Source organism: Urocampus carinirostris, chromosome 2, assembly GCF_059441175.1.
Source record: "Urocampus carinirostris isolate Australia breed hairy pipefish chromosome 2, RoL_Ucar_1.0, whole genome shotgun sequence".
Taxonomy (NCBI): domain Eukaryota; kingdom Metazoa; phylum Chordata; class Actinopteri; order Syngnathiformes; family Syngnathidae; genus Urocampus; species Urocampus carinirostris.
Window position 1 is genome coordinate 57,516,763 of NC_142350.1, and position 20,673 is coordinate 57,537,435.

General features: G+C 36.5%; 3 protein-coding genes across 6 annotated transcripts in view; 1 reads left to right on the forward strand and 2 right to left on the reverse strand.

The window, feature by feature from the left end:
• Positions 1–3,348, reverse strand: part of LOC148372684 (kinesin-like protein KIFC3) — a 21,624-nt gene extending 18,276 nt beyond the window's left edge. Inside the window, exons 1-5 of the mRNA XM_088327263.1 lie at positions 3,191–3,348; positions 2,981–3,103; positions 2,668–2,764; positions 2,361–2,518; positions 2,044–2,290 (exon numbers count right to left, since the gene is read on the reverse strand). Coding sequence (XP_088183389.1) covers positions 2,044–2,290; positions 2,361–2,518; positions 2,668–2,764; positions 2,981–3,082 — 604 coding nt within the window. The 5' untranslated portion in view covers positions 3,083–3,103; positions 3,191–3,348. The remainder of the gene's footprint in view (positions 1–2,043; positions 2,291–2,360; positions 2,519–2,667; positions 2,765–2,980; positions 3,104–3,190) is intronic.
• A 1,759-nt stretch (positions 3,349–5,107) lies between these two features.
• On the forward strand, positions 5,108–12,682 carry cep72 (centrosomal protein 72). 3 transcript variants are annotated; one of them, XM_088327266.1, is made up of 11 exons: positions 5,108–5,388; positions 5,927–6,054; positions 6,128–6,320; positions 6,428–6,488; positions 7,542–7,681; positions 8,554–8,585; positions 8,660–8,753; positions 8,839–8,996; positions 10,619–10,745; positions 10,818–10,909; positions 11,404–12,682. In XM_088327266.1, exons 1-11 carry the CDS (start codon positions 5,313–5,315, stop codon positions 11,443–11,445), a joined length of 1,143 nt encoding a protein of 380 aa, XP_088183392.1. In that variant the 5' UTR covers positions 5,108–5,312; the 3' UTR covers positions 11,446–12,682. The 3 variants fall into 3 exon arrangements, with proteins under 3 accessions (XP_088183392.1, XP_088183393.1, XP_088183394.1); XM_088327267.1 differs by lacking the exons at positions 10,619–10,745; positions 10,818–10,909; XM_088327268.1 differs by lacking the exons at positions 5,927–6,054; positions 6,128–6,320.
• Positions 12,683–13,163: 481 nt separating this feature from the next.
• The window catches only part of tppp (tubulin polymerization promoting protein), a 34,160-nt gene continuing 26,650 nt past the window's right edge, over positions 13,164–20,673 (reverse strand). For both annotated transcript variants that reach the window (XM_088327269.1, XM_088327270.1), the window contains exons 4-5: positions 15,736–15,889; positions 13,164–15,655 (exon numbers count right to left, since the gene is read on the reverse strand). In XM_088327269.1, the coding sequence (XP_088183395.1) occupies positions 15,446–15,655; positions 15,736–15,889 (364 nt within the window). In that variant the 3' untranslated portion in view covers positions 13,164–15,445. The remainder of the gene's footprint in view (positions 15,656–15,735; positions 15,890–20,673) is intronic.

Below are 20,673 nucleotides of genomic sequence, written 5' to 3' on the forward strand. Positions count from 1 at the left end.
AAATAAGCTTTATGGTAGAGTGCATAACAGTTTCAATACGAGCGATTTGAATAGAAAAAGGCAAAATAAACATGTTACCTGCTCAAAAGTGATTTGTATACGGCGTGCATTACCGTTCGATTACATTCACAACAAATACAAAGACGGAATGGTTTAAGTTGTATTACATTCCCAACAAATGCAAGACGAAGTGGTTTTGGTTATATGTTCGCCATTAAATTCCCTAAAAGTGATATAAAAGTGAGATAAAACGAGGTAAAAGTGGTTGTAGTAGCGAGGGGATGCAAATCTCGGCAAGGATGCATTTCTCGGCATAACGCCGGCTCGGCAGCTTTTATACCCGTGGTCCACACGAGAAAATGACGCGGAAATGACACGATGAGGAAGCGGAACAGTCGCCGGCGTCTGTTTTGCGGGCATACCACCGATGAACAGCGGGTCGGCCAATTTTGCGCATTTTCCATCGCGGGCAACCACGGGCAAAAAAAAAAAACGCAAAATTTTACCCGCGATACAGACGCAAACGGCTGTGTGACCGGGCCCTTACTCAGCTAATGACCTCATTTAGTATTATTTTTTAATAATTGTATTTGTTTTATTTTCTGTAAACCCTCCGCTCAATTGACAACCATAGATTTCACTTCTGGAATCTCATGTTTAAAAAAAGTAAAAACAACACTATCTCACACGTTCTTCGTAATTTTTTCCTCTTCTTTACTCCCTTGTGCTATCACTTTGTTTTTGTTGTTGTTTTTTTTATGTTAAATCCCATTTCAAAAATGTACATTAGAAAATGCCATTGCCTCTCTGGTTTTACACATAGTATTGTTGCTAAAGACTATATAGAAGGATGGGAACGAAAATCGAAAAGAAAAGAGAATAAACTACAGAAACAGTAATTCTATATCATGATTCAAATGTAACTGTTTTATATATATATATATATATATATATATATATATATATATATATATATATATATATATATATATATATATATATATATATATATATATATATATATATATATATATATATATATATATTGATATAAGAAGCGTCCAGAGTTATTTAGAGGACGGGTCTCCTATTACCTGTCATGTTATCTTTTTTTTTTTCATTTTTGTGTGATTTGTTAATCTTCAAATGTCAATCAATCAATCAATCACTCATTTTTGTTATGTGATGTTTGTAGCAACTTGCTTGAAATGAAAAATAACAGTAAAAAACATTTTTTAAAGTTAAATGTAACACTAACAGGTTGTATATGAACCACAGTTCGAACACCATGAACTTATTTTGGGGCCATTTGTCTTCAGTAGGATTACGGGTGAGTTTGAGCCTGTCCCAGCTTACTTTAGTAGAGGTTACTAATTGAAATTCACATTATTATTACCCCGATTTTAGCTAACCTGCATTGGCTCCCTGTTGTCTTGAGATGTGATTTTAAGGTTCTGTTGGTATTATACAAAATCATACATGGACTTGCTCCCTCATATCATTCAGATTTAATTTCCCCCTATGTTCCGGTCCGGAGCCGTTGCTCTGAAAATGCTGGTCTACTAGTGATCCCAAGAGCCAAGAAGAGATCCGCAGGTTTGAGAGCGTTCTCCATTCGGACCCCGGTGCTGTGGAATGCTCTTCCCCCTGAGATTCAATCTGCAACCTCAGTGGAAATGTTTAAATCTAAACTTAAAACACACTTTTATTCTATAGCATATGAATAGCTTATATTTTATGTGGACAATATCTGTGTATTATTTACCCTCGTGTAGGTTTTAGATCAAGGGGTGGTGTCATAATAGTCTGTGGTTTGCAATAATCTGTGGTCTGTGCAGCCCTTTGAGACTCTTTGTGATTAAGGTGTCACAAATAAACATGACTTGACTGGACTTGACTATGATAAGGAACCGTTTATGGTCTGAATCAACCTCAACAGCTTTGATGTTATGTTCTTCTCTAAACCACACCATCGACTCATGTAAATGTCCAATTACGCTATGCCCCTCCCCCAGTTTCCATGCTGGATCCCCTTTCCCTCACCTTCGCTCAATGGGCTCAGCTGCTGGCTGACAGCCTCCTCCAGGTTGCAAATGATGCTCTTCTTGTCCTTGAGGCGCTGGCGGTAGGAGGCTCTCAGCGCCTTCATCTGTCGGCGATGCTGCACCCGGTGCCGCTTGAGCTGGACGCGGTACTGGTCGGCCTGCTGTTGCAGCTGCTGGAAGTGGGAGTACTGCTCCAGGAAGCTCAGCAGATGAGACATGACGGCCATCAGGGGGGATTCTCCCAACTGTGAAACAGTTCAGTGGATGGATATGTAGTTTATAGGTGGGGATTTCTTACTTATGTCAAACATTTACCTTTGTTGTTGTCTCCAGCTGTCCCTGTGAGTTCCTCTGCTTGTCGGACTCTTGCTTAAAGGATAAAAATGCTGCCAGGGGAGTGCAGGCTGGGATGGGAGAACCATCTTGCTCATCTTCATCACTCAGGGACGTGTCATCGCTGTCACTGCTACTGCCTAGGCGAATGTAAACAAATGAGTTGAGCCATAAAATCCACTGTTTCAGTTATAAAACACTAAAATAAGGAAAGTTTCATGTTTAGCCAATTCACATGACTTTTTTGGTAAATTCAAATCAGCATCACCGTTTATTTTTTACCACTTACTTGAGTCTCTAATATTAGAAGAGGCTTTCTTTTTTATTTTGGGAGCGTGGCCATCATTCCTTCTTCTCCCTGTTTCCATGGAAACAGGTCTAGCCTCCTGAGCACAGCATGATAAATAGGGGTCAGATAGCAGTGATCACAATATTTACACATTGCGCCACGAGCTCTTCGCCGTGGAGCTTTATATTTCTTTAAAAATATGCTCAATTTTATCTGACAGGTTTTTAGTATGACTCATGCTTAACCTCCCCAGCAAACTGCTAATATCTGACAAAGAGACCCCCGAGACTGCATATGATGTGGCTAGACGTACGTCTGTGGAGACTCCACAAGATGCCTCCAAGGCATCTTCCTCTTCCTCCTTTTTGAAGACAGTGTAGAAGATGTAGACTAAAAGTGAGTAGAAGGCGTACATCTCTATGCAGTGCAACAGTTCCTGTAAACCGAGACAAAATATCATGCAGCAGAGGACATTTCTAAGCATGTAAAATATGTACCACATTCCGTCATGCTTAATTTTTACCTCAACGCGTACTGTCTTCCTTTTCTTTGCGACGATAATCCGACATCTCCTTTATTTGTATTCCCATTACACACTTCATCCATGACATGTTTTTCCCATGCAGCCTCCTGTCTCATGCCAGCAGCAGCATCCCACTGCTGTGCAGCCCATCCGACTCTTTTCTCCGCCTCTTTCTCCTCCTCCTCTGCAATATTGGCCCATTTAGAGGCTGCAGCTGCAGCGAGCTTGCTCAGTGCGGATGGAAGCTGGTGAAACATAACTAGCTCATGAGAAACAAACTAGATAATATATTGCTGAAATACTGCAAAAGTAGGTTGGCTAATATTTTACTTACAATTAATCACTTTTCAGTGTATTTTACTCAACATTTATGGCATTCTAGCAGATATATGAGCATAAGGTGAGTGAAAGAAATATGTACATGACAAGTATCTAATCCTGATTAATATTCGACTCAAGCAAATAAGTAAAAGCTTTAAACATCCATACACAATGTAAACGTGCTAACCAGCAAGTTAGCCCTGCATTGTGCAACCTGTAATTATTTAAATGGTCAAGAATAGAACAAAAAAGCATTTGGCATTACATTATATTTAAACTCCAAGGTTCCACTGAATTGTTGATTTATTAAGTCACCATTAATATACCTTAAACGAGTTAATCTAAAACCACAACAGAATGTCTTTGAAAGCATTTTCAAATATGCAATGCCAAGCTGTGTGTATGCATTACCACAGTCTCCATGTTCAAGTGATATTGGTCAGATACATCCAACAAAAACCTATCTAAGTATTGTTTTGAGATCCACCAGCCTGTGGACATTGAATCGTTCACAAGCTACTTTATGGTTCCCTCTCTGGTTGACTTTAGAAGCGAGGGGTTCGAAACTTGGCACCAAACTTAGTTTCAGGCTAATTGTTATATTAGCCAGGGGCCCTATGTGTTTTCCTGCACACCTTGAGGCAACAGCCCAAAGATCCTAGCCCGATGCATCGACTCAGGATTGTGGGTGGATCCGCACAGAAGTGTCACACAGTCCAAACAGTGGGCAGGAGCCACAGAGGAGAACACAAGCAGTGATGCTGTCTTGCCTAAGCGAAAGGAACAAAAGGCTCTCCTGCCCACTTTGCATCATTCTGGAGCGAGGTGAGGCGTGTGCTTGAAGAAGGCAAAAGACCAATTCCTGCCAAGAGTCAATCCAACGTAATGAACATTGACTACATAGGGAATAGACGTGGCACTCCAAGATAAACTACAATAAAGACTTGTGAATGTCATGTAATTTTTCTTTAGTGTAGTGGTTAGCAGATTCACCCAACACCCAAAATGTCTACGTATGTATAGATTTGTTGGCATGGAGAGGGATAGGCACCGCCAGGCTGTACTTGCCCAAGACACACCATGGGAAATGGGGCCCCTTGATGTATCCATCCATCCGTCATGCAATACGCAAAAAGGTTTACAAAGCCGTGCTTGAAGTGAGGCATACGTTGTAAGTTTATCAGAACAACAGCGTAATGGAAAAAGTAGTGCAATTACATGTATCAGCAGCATAATACCACACTAAATAAGCCCACGGAGGGAATTCTAAAGTCTTACAAAGCAATCATAGTTTTGCTTTGTCAGTGATTAAATATCGAATAGTTCTGGTCACACTTAATTTATTCCACTGTGTGCATACCGTAACGAGTTTATATGAAGAGAAAAAAAGATGAAAACAAAGATGGGTCGATTAAAGGTATATACCAAAAATTAAATGCCTGCGATTGAAAATATATACATACATTGGACATCATTATATTATTACAGTGATTAAAGCCAAAAGCGTTCCGGAAGGGTAAATTTTGCAAAATAGTGGCACGCTTGTTTTGATCACATGTCACATGCAGAGGTCACCGATGCGCATGCGCAAAATAAATGCATACCGAATATTTATGTCATAAAGGGTGGCTGCCTGATTTTTCGGTGTTTTAATAACGATACGTTTATTTATTGTTGTTTTTCACTAAAATTGTGGAAATACAAACTTAATTCATCGCCTGGAAATCCCTCCTTCCTTGCTCATTTGCGTTTATTTGACATCAAACAGCATTTTCAATCAACTTTTAAGCAAGTTTAAAAGATGGCGCCGGTGATTTTCATGGCTTTAAGCGAAGAATGGATATTGAATAAATTGGGATTAAGTCGACCACGCCTTGGTAACACATTCCTTCAATATTTATTATAGTGAAACATAATAAATATATCGAAGTCAATTTATCCAAAATAATTGCTATGCTGGCTATTTGAGGCTTTGCTAACTTCACTACTGACAGCTAGTTGTAATTAAACGTAACTAGTGTGGGTAGTAAATAAAATGTTACTCTTCAAGACTGTCTCACAAAATTAGAATAATGTGCTAAAGTTCCTTAATTTATGCTATGTTTTTTTAATGTCATGCATTCTGCATGAATTTTCAATCCACTAATGTATGACAGCATTTTATTATTTGTTATAGCTAATTAGTTGAAAAGCTACTAGTATACTTTTTTATTTTTATATTCTAATATTTTAAGATAGTATATTTGAGTGTATTCCATAATCAGCAATACTAAAACAGTAAAATACTTTTTTTTAAATTTCAGTTGATTGATGATTCCAGAATGTATGACATTTCGTTTTTAATTGCATTACAGAAAATAAGGAACTTTATAAAAGTGCAGTATTCTAATTGTATAGTCCTGTATATTCTGACAGGAGATGTTAGGTCGCTGAGTCTCCCTGGTACATACAAGCAGAAAATCGGATATCTAGGAAATGGACTGGCCAACTTTGTGCGTTTGAAATCTCTGAACCTTTCACATAATTCATTAGTCTCAGTTGAGGTAGGTTACCGTGGGTTCAAATTAATTGTCCCTTTTTTTGCTTATTTTTTAATGTCCTTTTTTATCCTCTTAGGGTCTGCAACACTTAAAACAATTAAAGATCCTAAATCTTTACTATAACTGCATACCTTCCCTTGAAGAAGTAAAAGTTTTGTTCGAATTGCCACTTTTGAGAGAACTTGATCTGAGACTCAACCCGCTAAGCAAGAATGAGCCCTACTACCGAGCTTTTATGGTGCATGCCATGGCCAGTCTTCGCAAGTTAGGTAAAATGTCAGCCAGGCTGCTTAAGAGTTGCGGAAATATCAAATGTCAAACAGACCGCACGTCACAGGTCATTTATTATTATTTTTGTGTCATTTTTCCTCTTTAGATGCATGTCCGGTCAAAGATGCGGAGCGCAAGAATGCCAAGAAGCAGTATACACAACAAAGGTACAATATGATATTAAAATACAAATAGCGGTGTTGCTTTTTTCTAACTCCCTGTCAGCCTCAGTCAGGTCTTTCCTGCTGTCATTTACAGTCAAAATAATTTGTTTTTGTTACCCTAAGTTGTCTTAATTCATCATCAGCTTTATACCACCCAGCACCAAATGTCTTTTGGGTGTTATATTTTGGACTAAATCTGTTGTGGTCAATTTAAGACCTGATTTAGTCCAAAAATAGATGTCTAAAATTGGGGTGTGCTTTGCACATCTAACATGGACCAAGTTAAAACCCAAAATAGTTGTTATGACTATTTTACTTTATTTACTCCAAATTATAAATTATTATTTTTTAAATACATATCATTTTTTAACTGAATAAAGATGGTTTTTTTTGGGATGGAATCTAGTTATTTTTCGTTTTTATTGGGTGGTACAGAGCTCCATTTTATGAGGAGGATCAGATATTCTAATCACCCTGCTGCTGTGTCAGTCACACTTATTAAAACAGGTAATTTTAACGAAACGTTAAACAACTGTCACATTAACTGATAAGAATGTTAATTAACATGTGGGTAATTGAATAATCAGTTCAGGTGTATTTAAAGGGACAGTGTGTATTATTTTGCACCTAGTGATGAAAACCCCTTCATTCATTTAAAAGTAACAACGTTGATTTAAATGATAGAAAAGTACACAAATTGTCATGTCAATGAGCATCTTTTTAAATACTTGTAGGTCGAGAAATTAGTATTTATTTTACATGACATGGGCCTCACCGAGAGGGAGCTGACATATTCATCCGCCATCTGTCTGCTACAGGTACCCAAAAACCTTGCCGAAGGCTCGAAAAAAACTGTGAAAAACCAATGGTTTAATCACTAAGTTTCCGTAGTTTGTATTCTTACTCGTACACACTGTCCCTTTAACCATGTTATTTTAGACTTTAAGTGTGCCTTAATACACATTTTTTCATGGCTTGAGTGGGAAAAATGCACAAATGTATGCATTACATACTATTTATATAGCTCTATTTATTTGTCTTGCTTGTGATTTTCAGAAACTGCGATAACAGGCAGGTTTTATTGGATCGGCTCAAAAAGAAGCTTGACCTTCTGACTGACACTGATGATGTTGATTTGAAGCATGCCATTGCCACTTACTCTCAGAAAGAGTTACAGTTCTCTCATCAGCACCCAGGTAAAATATTTTCTTTTTCTTTTGTTTTTTTTGTTTGTTTAAACCCTGACAAACACTTTGAACTTCCCAGTTTCTTTGTCATAAAACGCTATGTCTGATTTATTTTCCTTTAATGAAAAATGTCTCTGGGTTCTTATAGGTTAAAACCCTACAGTAATACTTGTTATCTCCCTGAGAGGTTTATTCTAACATGCCAATATCCACAACTATCCACAATCTCGTCGTTAAAAACATAAATTTGGCTTTAACACATTTTTCCTAGAGAATCATATCGTAGGCTTATCTTTTATGCCATCTTTATTGTAATTATTTAATTCCAACACTAGATGGCAACACAAGGCCACTTTATTTCACCAGCGTGAATCATGGCTTATTTTTAGCATATCGTTTTTTTTTTTATATTAGTTTCTAAAAAAAAAACTCCTTGTTGGAGATATGTCAATATATTTCTGAACTGTGATTTTCATTTGGCAAAAAACATGCTCCATTACACTTTTTCACATCCACATTGATGTGTAATAGGGATGCATGGTTTTTTTTTTGCATCACAAAACTTGACGAGTGTAAAATTTACAACCATCCCTCATTTATCAATAATCCATAAATGCATTTAAAAAAAATCAATGAGATTTTTTATTTTAGTAATGAATAGATAGATAGATGGATGGGTAAATGGATGGATCGATAGATAGATGGATAGAAAGAATCATTTTCATCTCATATACACAGAAATGCAACATTCGATTCCCAGACTAGGTAGTAGCAGGTATTCAGCTCTGTGTTGTGACGTTTTCAAGCTCTGATTAAACAACCCCAAACGGATAATTTGACCAACTCCAACCTTATTTCATTTCCTGCATGGCTACCCCAAGTCAGACAGACCCACGCAGAAAACAACCAGCAGGTATTATAAAGGTTTTCTGTTATTGCATTATAGCATATTCATTTGCTTTCATATAATATGAATTCTATTTGCAGAATAGTTACAGGAAGCCCTTGGGGGAGCTGCTTGACCTCATGGACAAACAGTGGGTGGGAAAGAGAACTTTGCAACTTAACACCAACTTCCTGAGTGAGTTCGCTTTGAGGATTCTATCTTATTGCAGGAAGTTGAGATTCAGAGACCTCTTCATACTTGCTCTCTTTTCCCGATGCAGTGAAGATTGTACAGATCCTTGCTATGATGGAAAATCATATATCTACCCAGGATGCTGAGGTCAAGACCTTAAAAGAGGAAGTAGGCGCCTTGTGCCTTTTTGCAGCCGCACAAGAGAAAGATCGCAAAGCAGATTTGAACAAGTTCACTGCTGATCTGGTAACTTACACGCAGATAGGTTTGCCCTATCTTGATACTATATTTTGTTCAAGACCTTTTTGGGGGGTTAATGCAAGTTATTCACTTCAGGCTAGTATGTTGCACTCAAATGGATAATATCTTTATCTTAGTCATGCTCCACAAGCAGGTAATATGCTCGTTTTAAATAATATTTTTCTTAATTCACAATTCATCAAAATTCTTGTTTGAAAAATATTTACATTGTTTTTCTTTAAATTGTGTCCAATATTGTAGCTAATTTTGCCACATTTATTTTATCCTTAAAATAGTTCTTAGAATAAATCATAGGTACAAAAATGTTTAAAATGAGCAAAATTGTGTGCCAGTCAGCCTAGAATATTTTATTTGGTGTTGGAAGTTATATAAGTATGGAATACATTTGCTCATTTTAAGTATTACTTGTCTTATTTTACAAAAACATATTTTTGTAATTAATCATTGCATTTTGGGCAGACTTTCTTAATTTCTTAAATAATTTATTAGATTAATTATTTAAGAATTATTTTTATTTAAATGGGAGAAATGATAATTAAAATGAGCAAAAGTATCTGACATTGCAGATATTCTGCTGATTTCCAGCAAATTTCCTTTTTATTACTAAAAATAACTTTACTATAAATTATTTTAGGAAAATAAGACTTATGACAAACAAAAATATTTTGCCAGGGACATTTAACTGAGTTTGAAATGCAATACACTGTTGCTGATACATATTGAAATAAATTCCTAAAAAACATTGTTAAACCTTTGGCAGATAATTTAGCATGTTTCAATAACATATTTTAAATGATTTTCTAAATAGAAGAATGTATCAGATATTGCAACTGAGGGACAAGTTTGCATATTTCAGTCATACTTTTTTCTTTTATTAAACATACTTGTTGCTATAAATCATGTAAAATGAGCAAAATCATATGCTCATTTAGTAAACTTGAAATAATGTTGCTGACTCTTGTTATATTTTTTTCACAGTTACTAAATTTATTTCAAAAAATGAAGTTATTTTTTTGTCAAATATTTTTTCTCATTTCAATATTATTTTTGATTCACTTTAAGAAATGTTATATTACAATGAGAGAAAACTACGTATTAAAAAAATGTCAAGTTTGTTTGTATAGCCCTTGATCACACAAAGTTTTAAAGGGCTGTACAGACTCTAATTACACCATCCTCTGATCTAAAACCTACATGAAGGCAAGGAAAAACTCAAAAACCTCAGCATGAAGAAATGAAGGAACCTAGGGAAGGGGCTTAAAATGAGGTAGATTGTTTTTTCAAGTGGGATGCAAAATAGTTTTTCTGCAAGGTACGATAAAACCAGCTCGGTGGCCTTGGGGGTAGGGTGCCCGCTCCGAGACTGGGAGGTTGCTTTTTCAAGCCTCGGCCAAGTCATACCTAAGACTTACAACATTGGTACTCATTGCCTCCCTGCTTGGCGCTCGGCATTAGGGTTTGAAATTGGGGGTTTTGGTCACCTAATGACTCTCAACACATCAGTTGGGTTGAGCGAGGGGGCTGGGAATCCCCTCCTCTGTATCAATCTCCCAGAAAGAGTCAGGAATGAGAGAGTACCTGTATTTGTCCCAACTATTACAATTTAGGGAGAGCTCAACACGGAGCTGAGGGTCGCCTTGGAGGAGAACGTCGCCCTCAGGAAAGAACTGCTCGAGTCAGAACGCATGTATCACCAGCATTTGACCAAGCACAACCCCACATGCCTCATTCAAGGTTCGAGGCAAGGCCAACTGTAGTTTATATCAAGACAAGTAGTCTTTTGATTTTCTATATCTGTATGAGCAGAAGCTCAAAGAAGGGTGGAGGAGCTGAAGGAGGAGGTTGAGGAGCTGAAAAGAAAAGTGAAGAAGGCTCATAGCACCAATGAGAATCCTCAGGTATAAAATGTCATTTCAAAAATCGTCTTACTTTAGGTCTGACTGGAACCGTGCAACAAGACTTAAAAAGTGGTCGGCGGCGCCCTCTGTTGGCTGCGGCTGCATCGGCTCGCTACAACGGGTCAGGTGCAATCGACATTTCGTTCTGTGTACATTGTTACACAGAATGACAATACAAGGAAATTATTATTATTATTATTATATGTGCTGGCAGAAAATTCCCGCGGTATATTAGCGTCATTTTTAAATTTGCATGTACGGTTTGAGTGGTGACCAAATTTGTATTTTTTCCATAATTTCATTCTTATATAAATTAGTGTTTATGAGCAGTGTAATTTAACCAAGAAAGATAATCTATTAAAGTACGTCTGTATTTAAGATTTTGAGCGCACTGTTTATTTTGAGACATTATTAAGGAGGGAAAATGTTCTGGGGATCCTGGATTAGCATCAAGACTGTGTCTCCTTGTAACCACTGTCGTTTTTCACTCTTAGGTTAGTGCAGATGGGACACTCAACAGTGCTGCAGCCCAATGAAGACATAAAATTTCCAGCTACTAGTCAGTGGTGTATGCAGATTGTCACTAGGTAGTGCTAGACAACATACACTTCTCACCTCTCAAAACCCATTTTGGAATATTAGTTATTATTCTTTAGCCGAGTACTAATAGTAGGTATGGTATTGATGCAGATACCATCCTTTTTTAAAATAGATTTGATGTTGGCCGATACTGATATTGCCTGCCCTTTAGTGACCATTAAACAAGAAATTGGCAATTGAAATACTAATACATTGATGAAATACAATAATATTTAAAGTCAAGATTTAAAGGTATTTCTTTAAAATAGTCGTTTTGTAAAAGGTAAGGAAAAGTGAAGTACATGTGGTATATCAGTACTTAGTATCCGTGACAATTTAAGAGTTGAGAATCTCTATTGGTCGAAAGAAATATGGTATTGAACATCCATATTTTATATAACAATTTAACTATTTAGGTAAAAAAATACTGCCAGTCTTTTTAAAGAGTTGCCCCTTTAACCTTACAAATCTATATTGATACCTATTTAACAGTTAAGCATAGTCTGACATGATTGAGATCGGTTCTGACCAACCGGTAGCAAATCCCTTACAAAGACGCAATTTGCTGCCGAGATGGTACACTGTATAGTTACAAAGTGTAGTTGTATATTGCTGTGCCGGCTGGCTGCCAAAATTGTCAAACATATTACCGGACTGCTAGATGTTGCAGTGCCAGACGTTAAACTATGATCATTGGCATCTCCTGGAAAAAACAACAATCTTTTGGCCGTGGTCGTTAGTGCAGGTGGACATAAGTTGAGCAGGTCAAAAGTTGGTTGTTAATGTAGATGTAAAAAAATGGCAACACTGAGACTTTTTCATTTTTTTGTTTAAATCAAAGGAAAACACTTCCGAGACTTGTGTAAATAGTGCTGTTCAAACGACCCAATGCTGTTGTTTCTAAACTAGTGCAGCTGAAATCAAAGTTTCTAAAAGGCAATACGTGGGAATTTTTTTGTTGCTTTAACTCTAACGGTAAATCCTAAGTTTTGTCACATTGTAAAGCTGATGTCTAAAATTTAATAGACATTCATACACAGTAGTTACATTAAATTAAATATCATCTTTATACGGGCAGCACGGCGGTGCAGTGGTTAGCGCGTGTGTGGCACAGTGTTGAGGCCATGAGATCGAACCTACTGTGGAGTTTGCATGTTCTCCCCGTGCTTGCGTGGGTCTCCTCCGGATACTCGGGTTTCCTCCTACATTCCAAAAACATGCATGTCAGGTTAATTGGCTGGTCCAAATTGTCCCTGCATGTGATTGGCTGTCTGTCTCTGTGTGCCCTGCGACTGACAGGCAACCAGTTCAGGGTGTCCCCTGCCCACTGTTCGAAGATAGCTGGTATGGGCTCCAGCACCCTGCGGCCCTACTGAGTATAAGTGGTGCAGATAATGGATGGATGGATAATCTATATACAATGTTTCTGCACTCAAGATTCACTTTATAAGAAATTGAACACAAACCCACATTTCTTTCCTTAAGCCTTCACCCCCCAGCACTTAAAACGTCTGTGCATGATACTACTAACCATATTGTTGTTTTGAGGCTGAAGGCACATACACACAGATACCAAGCAGGGTAGACCCTCAGAATAAATGATACAGAATTTATAGTTTCATGATTCACAGGCCCAACCAAGTCGTAACATGATGCTTTCACTTTCACTGCAGAATTATTTGGTGTGCTTTTTTTATTTTCAGTAATGCACTGAACACACAATTAAGAAGTCAAAAGAACAAGTACAAATATCCACTGCATGCACCAGGGACACAATAGCACATTAAATGTTATGAATTAAGAAAAAACAATATTCCTCCACAAAAAACATGCACAGTATTTGGCATTAAGCACAGGGAGATTACTCGAGCGGCTGCAGCCAACAAATAATTACACTGATAGCTGCTATAGTTTTGCGGCTGCGATTGCAGGCAAGTGTGACAATATGGTCACGCTGTTAAAAATGTTCTACAAAAGTATGTTTAGAATTTTTCCCTTTTATGTCAGACAATATTTAGGGATATAACTGGCTTTCCCTGTATTTCTTTTTTAGTTGAATGTTTGCCTCAGATGATAATACCACACGATGTAGGTTCTCTGGATAACAAATATATATCAGCATGTGATGGCAGTCTAGTTTGTACATGTACATCATTTATAGATTTTAAGCAAAAACACGATTTCATCATCACTTTTCATTGCCTAAGATTTCTTCAACTGTCCAGTAGTCTGTCCTTACAGCAGGCACAGTATATCCAAAAACAACAAAGTTATCCTGTCATTTCTGTGCTTCTCAATTAAATGCAATACACATAAATAACATGCACAAGGTACAGAAACACAGAGAGGAAAATTAAGCCAGTGTCGGAAATCAAACAAGTGGCTTATATATTAGATTATATGCAATCTAACCACAAATATATTAGAGGTACTGTCCATACATGGGGACATAATATCCATTATCAAATGTTAAAAATACAATCGCGCACAGTTGCGCTTTCGCCTGTTGAATTTACGGATTATAGGTTTGCTTATTGTTTAAAATCTATTAAAATAATGTGGAACAAGAGACGAGAGAAAATACATTGCGAAAAAATCTAATCTTATCCCATTGGCAGGAAATTGTGCTTATTTTAGGTGGACTTTTTCTAGTTTTGAGATATTGTAACTTGTTTTTCAAGCCAAAAGAGAAAATGTATACTTAAAACAGATACATCTACTTATTTAGCAGAGGCTCGAATGTGTAGCCCAGTGTTTTTCAACCCTTTTTGAACCAACATACACTTTTATTTATAAAAAAGTTCAGAGGCACACCGTCTGTCGAAAATGTTTGAAAATGAAGTTATGTCAAATATTTCACTGTACTACCTCATAAGCAGATAATTAGTATATAAAAAGAAGAAAATAATACTTAAAACTATAAAAGAATGATGGGCTTTATTTATGTTATTATTTTTTACAGTGCAATCTTTAACTTCTTTGTTAAACAAATTAAGTTATTAAATGTCCTATACTTCCTCATGAGCAGATATTTAGTATATAAAAGGTATATAAAAATCTACTGCCACCTACTGATAATGATGAGTATGAAGATTGCAACAATAATGAATAATGCCCTAAATTTTTTGGAAAGATAAAATTCGGCAAATTCCAGCGGAACTCTAGACAAGGTCTCACGGCACACTAGTGTTTTTTTTTTTTTTATGTTAGAAGGGTTGTTAAAATAATCAACGTTAAATTGTCCTTATTTTAAGGATATTTTCCCCATTACTTTCAAGAGACAAGATCAAACATTTTAAAACGAAGATATATGTAATAGAATGAGGAAACTTTCCCGCCAATAGAATAAGAATCCATTTTTTTGTAGTGTAGGGGCATCCCTTTAAACGTACTGTACTCGGCAAACACAAAATGGCTGAGCTGAAGGCTTATTAATAAAACAAATGACCATATAAAACAATATGGAAAAACAGCTGACAAGTGGGGATAGTAGACAAGCGATGTTTACAAATTGTAATGTGAAATTTACGTGTAAAAATGAGTGCCAATCATCTGGAACACTGCCAATTAAAAACCTTTACAGGTGTACAAAGAACTTTTCTGAAAAAAGTGCAATATTATGACATAAAATCCTTGTACCTTTTTTGTTTGTTTTTCTCGGCTTTCATTGTTCTTGTGCTTAACGAATACTTAAAGGCCCGATCAAAACAACAGAACTTCGTTATCATCATCGTTGTCGTCATTGGCGTTCTCCTCTTGGCAGTTACTCACTATTGGAAAGGAATGTACCAGCTGGTGAAGACTTTGTAAAAATCGTTGTAAACAGTTTCCAGTTCTCACACTTCCACAGAGAGAGGAACCTTTCGCACACTTACACAAATGACTGGGTAGGGGAAATATATGATAACTTATTTTGTTTGTATTTTTTAAAGCGAATGATCTTAGCTGTCAATACCCTCACATGGGTTTGGCAGCGTTGGGTTTGGTGACCTTCTTTTCGTACGATCCTCGATGCTTGTATCCTGAGACGTAGCCTGAAGTATCCACCAGGTCCACTCGTCCTGCCTTACCCTTTCCGCGGCCTGTGTCGTCAAAGCGCTCCTTGTGCGAACCCGTGAACTTGGTTGTGTCCGTCAGTCGGTTCACAGTTGGGGAAGCCACGGCTCTCTGCAAAGGAGTATATTCCGTATATTTAAGCGGCCTCCCGAAAGGTCAGCAGAGGATTTTGTTTGCGGAAGAGCACTTACCGTAACCCCTGCTATCACTGGTGTCTTCCCCTCAATCAGCTTGAATACTTCCTCTTCGGCCTCTTCACCAGTCTTCTCCTTGTATTTCTTCCTGGCAAGTTCTCCTAATGCAGTCCTGAACTCGTCATATGTGATAGTACGACAGGATTTCTTCCTGAAACGTTGAAGTGATTTGTTACCAAAAAGCACTAAAACGTGAAAAAAGTGTTGACAAAGGACTGTTTTTATTATCTATTTCTGATAGCTGAAGCCATATAGGGGCTTTCAAGGGTCAAGGGACTTTTCAAGCATCTGCAAACTACAAATCGATCCCAATACTTTATAAGTTTATATGGGGTTTCAAAGACTTGATATGAGGAACATTTTAGGATTATTAACAACACAGATCTGTGTTTTATGAAATACGAGTTGCCATTTATTACCCGGGCATTGTAAATTACTTGCTATACATACTGACCAAGCTTGTACACCCTTGACAAGCTTTGATTCTATAAAAGCCTTGAAGCATAACGATCACCACTTTGTTAGTGAACGAGTGAGAGAAGTAAAATCAACTGAGATCAATGGTCACCAGACATGTACATGAGAGCATTGTGGAAGTTTAATTACCGTAGCTAGATATTAGTTTGTCTGTGAAATATCAAATACAGCATACCAATTACTGTGCAGCAACACAGTTGATCGAACCACTGAAACCTGAAATTTTCACATCTATGCAAGTAACTTTATTTAATTTTTATTGTAGTCATTTCTTGTGGTTGATTAACTTGGTGCATCCTTGTCTGAGAGGTTTTATTTATTCAAAGGTACATTGTGTAATATTTGACCACAAGATGGCACTGAACGAAAACCAGCGTATAATAAGCAAAGCGTAGCAGCAAGATGCTAGACAATCATGGTGGTGACTACTATATATGGATTCCGCTATGGATAATACTTACACATTTCTTGACCTATGAGTATTTATAAAAATTACCATTGGAATTATATTTCATGTATTTTTGCCTATTACTTAAATCTTTTTTTCTTTCTTTTTCCTGAATGAAGGGTTTTTTGTACCCCTAGCAGGCACAATTTTTTTCCCACTGTCCCTTTAAGTGTATTGGAGCAGACGCTTGATTTAAAAAAAAAAAACATTTTAAGTACTTTTAAACAAGTTAGACGAGGTTTTGACATGACGGTACCATTTAAGTGGGCGGATTGTTTACGCCTGAAAGAAGCATGCACAATTATGACAATTGTGTGTTCAGATGAAATCTAATCGGAATACATGGCTCCTAGTAAATCATACTTATAGAGAGTTTTCTTCTCTTTTAGGATCAACACTAAATATTCAATATATGTTCAATAATATGTTTTGAAACAAAAACGTTTGCTTCTAATTTGGAAAACAATGTTTATTTTCATTGACACAGACCAAAGCGATAATTTTTTCATAATTTGTTTTTTGTTTTCAAAACCAATTGGAGATAGAAATGTAAATTTAGCTAAAAAAATAGATTCATTGTTTTATATGAAACATTACTGATCCACTAATTGGTTACAAAAATCCGCTAGCTGAAGCCCTACTTCTAGTTTTGAAGGATAGCTAGATACCAATTTTTACGATCCGATGAAACACCAGTACTATACCTATCCTTTACTGATTTACTGATCTTATCGAACCAAAAATGTATACTTAAATGTCGATTTTTATGATTGTTATGGCCATTTAACTTTTATCTGAGTTAAACTTGAGTTTTAATTTCTGTTTTAGCATGCACAAGATTGCAAAGTGGCTGGAATCAAGTCAGAATAAGAATAAACCAGAAAAAAACATGAATTTGATCATATGGTTAAATTTTATCTTTTTTATATAAGAACAATTAGTCTTTATTGTTTTGTATATTTTGGTCTGGTTTAAAACTATCTACCTTATTCCTACAATTGGGGATTGAGTCCTTTAGTATAAAGTTAAGAAAAAGAAAAATTGAGGCCTTTTTTTCATGATGTCAAACTTATTTTTGTTATGAAAACAAAATCTTGTAAAAGTATTACTTATGGCACACTACTATTGGAAATTTAGGAAGAGATTGCTGTAGGGCCCTGGGAATTGACAAACTGTTTACAGACCACATACAATTTTTTTAGTGGGCCAAACCAGTTTGGCACCAACAGTAAAGATGTCATAATATATGTTCTCATAACAACGACATTTGATTTGAAATACATATTTTAATGATTTAGAGAAAATGCAAAATATTTTTCATTATCACTCAGCAGGTATAAAACGCACCGCTGAACTGGGCACCTTCACATTATACAAAGACCTTAGAACAGTCAAAAAAATCACATTGATAGATCCTTGATACCGATTACTGTACTACTTTCTTACTAGATGGTGCTGGGGTGCATAAGTGCTGCATAAAGAGGAAACGGGGGAAAACTACAAATATGAGCAATTATATAGTATTCAGTCAAGGTAAGATTTCAAAAATCTGTAAATTAATGGAAAGCATGCTATAATTAGATGTTGAAGGTGTTTAAGCACTACAGTTGTGCATATAATGACCTTTGGATTTATCCTGACCTATCACATTGCATTCAATTGGGATAACTGTATGTACTCATGAACTCGGAGGTCAAATCATTTTACCATCAAGGTCCAGTTTCATTCTCATGCTTCACTTTCTATTGGAAATATTTGCGTGGCACATCGAGATTGGATTAACTGGCTTTATTGGTGAGAATTCTGGAGGCCCCCATTCATTTTTTTCTTTGAACGGCTTGGCTCGACATGAGCATGTCATAGCTTTCAGGCGCCGTTTCTGAGGAAAGGCGCATTTGCTTGTAATAGAATACTTCATGCGCAACCAAATGCTTTGACATTTATAAGGTCAACTTGTAACAGCTGGCAATAAGTCAGATCTTCCTCACTCATGCTCCATCTGAGAGTGCTTGACTTGTCTAGTTGGCCACGTGCCCCTTTGACTTCCACATAGTAACAAACACAAACATTCATCGCTGTGGAGATAGATCAAGCAAACAACAGCGTATGAAGCCCCGCCGTCTCCCGGGGCAACCTGCCGTCATAGCGACAAGCCACAGTAAACAAGGGTGTTAGGGTTTACCATTATTTTTTTTCTTCCCCCGTTGACCTGCTCTGTTTAGGCAGCCCATCAGCGTTGAATTTTCGGGTGCCCCGTTGCTCAGAAATCATTCCTAGGCTCACAGGCGGGAAGCTAAACTTCTACTACTGTTTGTGTCAAAGAAAGACAAATCTGTGTCCTCATCAGCTTGGGTCATGCTGGGTTACTGCCGTCCCCATAGATCCAAATATTTAAGCTTTGTAAATAAACAGAAAATGATCAGTTGAGGAAAGTAGAGTGAAGGAGGATAAGGGTTGCAATGGTAACGGAGCAATATTCCACATTGGAAAAAAGCAGCTGACCTGTTTCATTTATATACTTGAACCATCTGCTGGACAATGAAATGTAAGAATGCAGTTCACGGATGAAAAACCACGGCATGGAAAATAAAGCCACTAAAAAACTATGTCAGTAATTAATTAGTCTACACCCTTTTTCTAAAGCAGTCATAATTCATGTTGAAGCTGCAGGCTCTCAATACTTGAAACCTCAGAAACCAGCGCTCAACCATTTTACGTACATGAACATGCAAAGAGCCACAGAATAAAATACAAAGTATGATCGCTATTCACTACTAGGTCACGCCTGAAGCCAGTCAGTACATGAATGTCTGTCTAGTCCCCATTAAACTTGACACAGATGCTACTGTTTTGACCTCAAGGCTGACTGACATCCACTTCTATTGAAGTCATGGCATTCACCAAATTGACAATATTGGACCTTTGTGTCATAACATTGTTCTGTTTAGCACTGCTAAAAGGAAATACATGAATCAATGCTAAATTGGCCAAAGACTAATTATATATATATATATATATATATATATATATATATATATATATATGTATATATGTATATATATACACACAAATCGTAAAGAAAATAAGTATTAAAACACCCTGCTATTTTGCTATTTCACACATAGAAATCATGGAGGGGTCTGAACTTTTCATAGTAGGTGCATGTCCACTGTGAGAGAGATAAACTAAAATGAAAAATTAACAATTTATTTGTGTGATATAGCTGCAATTGAAAATTGTATAAGTGTGTTTTTTTCATACTTCAAAGGGAATAATTGAATGTCTAGAGCACACACGTAAAAAAAACAAATATATAGCTCCTAAATAAGGCTAAGAAATAGAAACATTTCTACCAAAATAACAGTAACATGAAAAAGTTTGGGCACCCTTGTTCATTTTCAAGAAATCAATGGTGGTTCGAATCAGTGAGATATGTCATACGGCAGACAAGCAAGCGCATTGATGTTTGAGAAGTGACATTAAGTTTATAGGGTTTACAAAAAGTGTGCAATGTTACTTAAACAAAAGTAGGCAGTTGTGTACATTTTGGCACCAATGTAAGAAATGAGTTGTATTAAATACAAAAGAGTAACCATAAGTTAGGCAGGGCAATAAATCCAATTAATTTGAATATTTAATCATTTTAAAATTGAAAAAAAAGGCAGAATTATAAATGTTATTTTTAATCTCTCAAATTTGGTGCTGAATATTTAAAAAAAAAACATTTAATTGTACCATTTCCAAATGTTACTTTGCACAAGTGGCAGACCGCTAAGTTTGATATTTACAGTAGTTGCTAACTACTACATTATAGCATTCAATAAGCAAGTTAGGCACAAGCTATAAACTGCACTTTTGCTGCAATGCTATTAATGTTACGTTTATTTTATCACCGTTATACAAAATGTGTATTTTTCCCGAATCAATCAATTTTTCCTTGAATACATTTTCATCATTATAATTTTGTATTTCAAACCGATTAAAATTTAACTCTTCCACTAATATATAAA

Bases quoted from the DNA above. Each gene is read 5' to 3' on its own strand.
- cep72 (XM_088327266.1), top strand. From the start codon at position 5,313: ATGGCGCCGGTGATTTTCATGGCTTTAAGCGAAGAATGGATATTGAAT. The intron at 5,389-5,926 runs GTAACACATTCC...ATATTCTGACAG, and splicing joins ATTAAGTCGACCACGCCTTG to GAGATGTTAGGTCGCTGAGT. The intron at 6,321-6,427 runs GTAAAATGTCAG...TTTCCTCTTTAG, and splicing joins GGCCAGTCTTCGCAAGTTAG to ATGCATGTCCGGTCAAAGAT.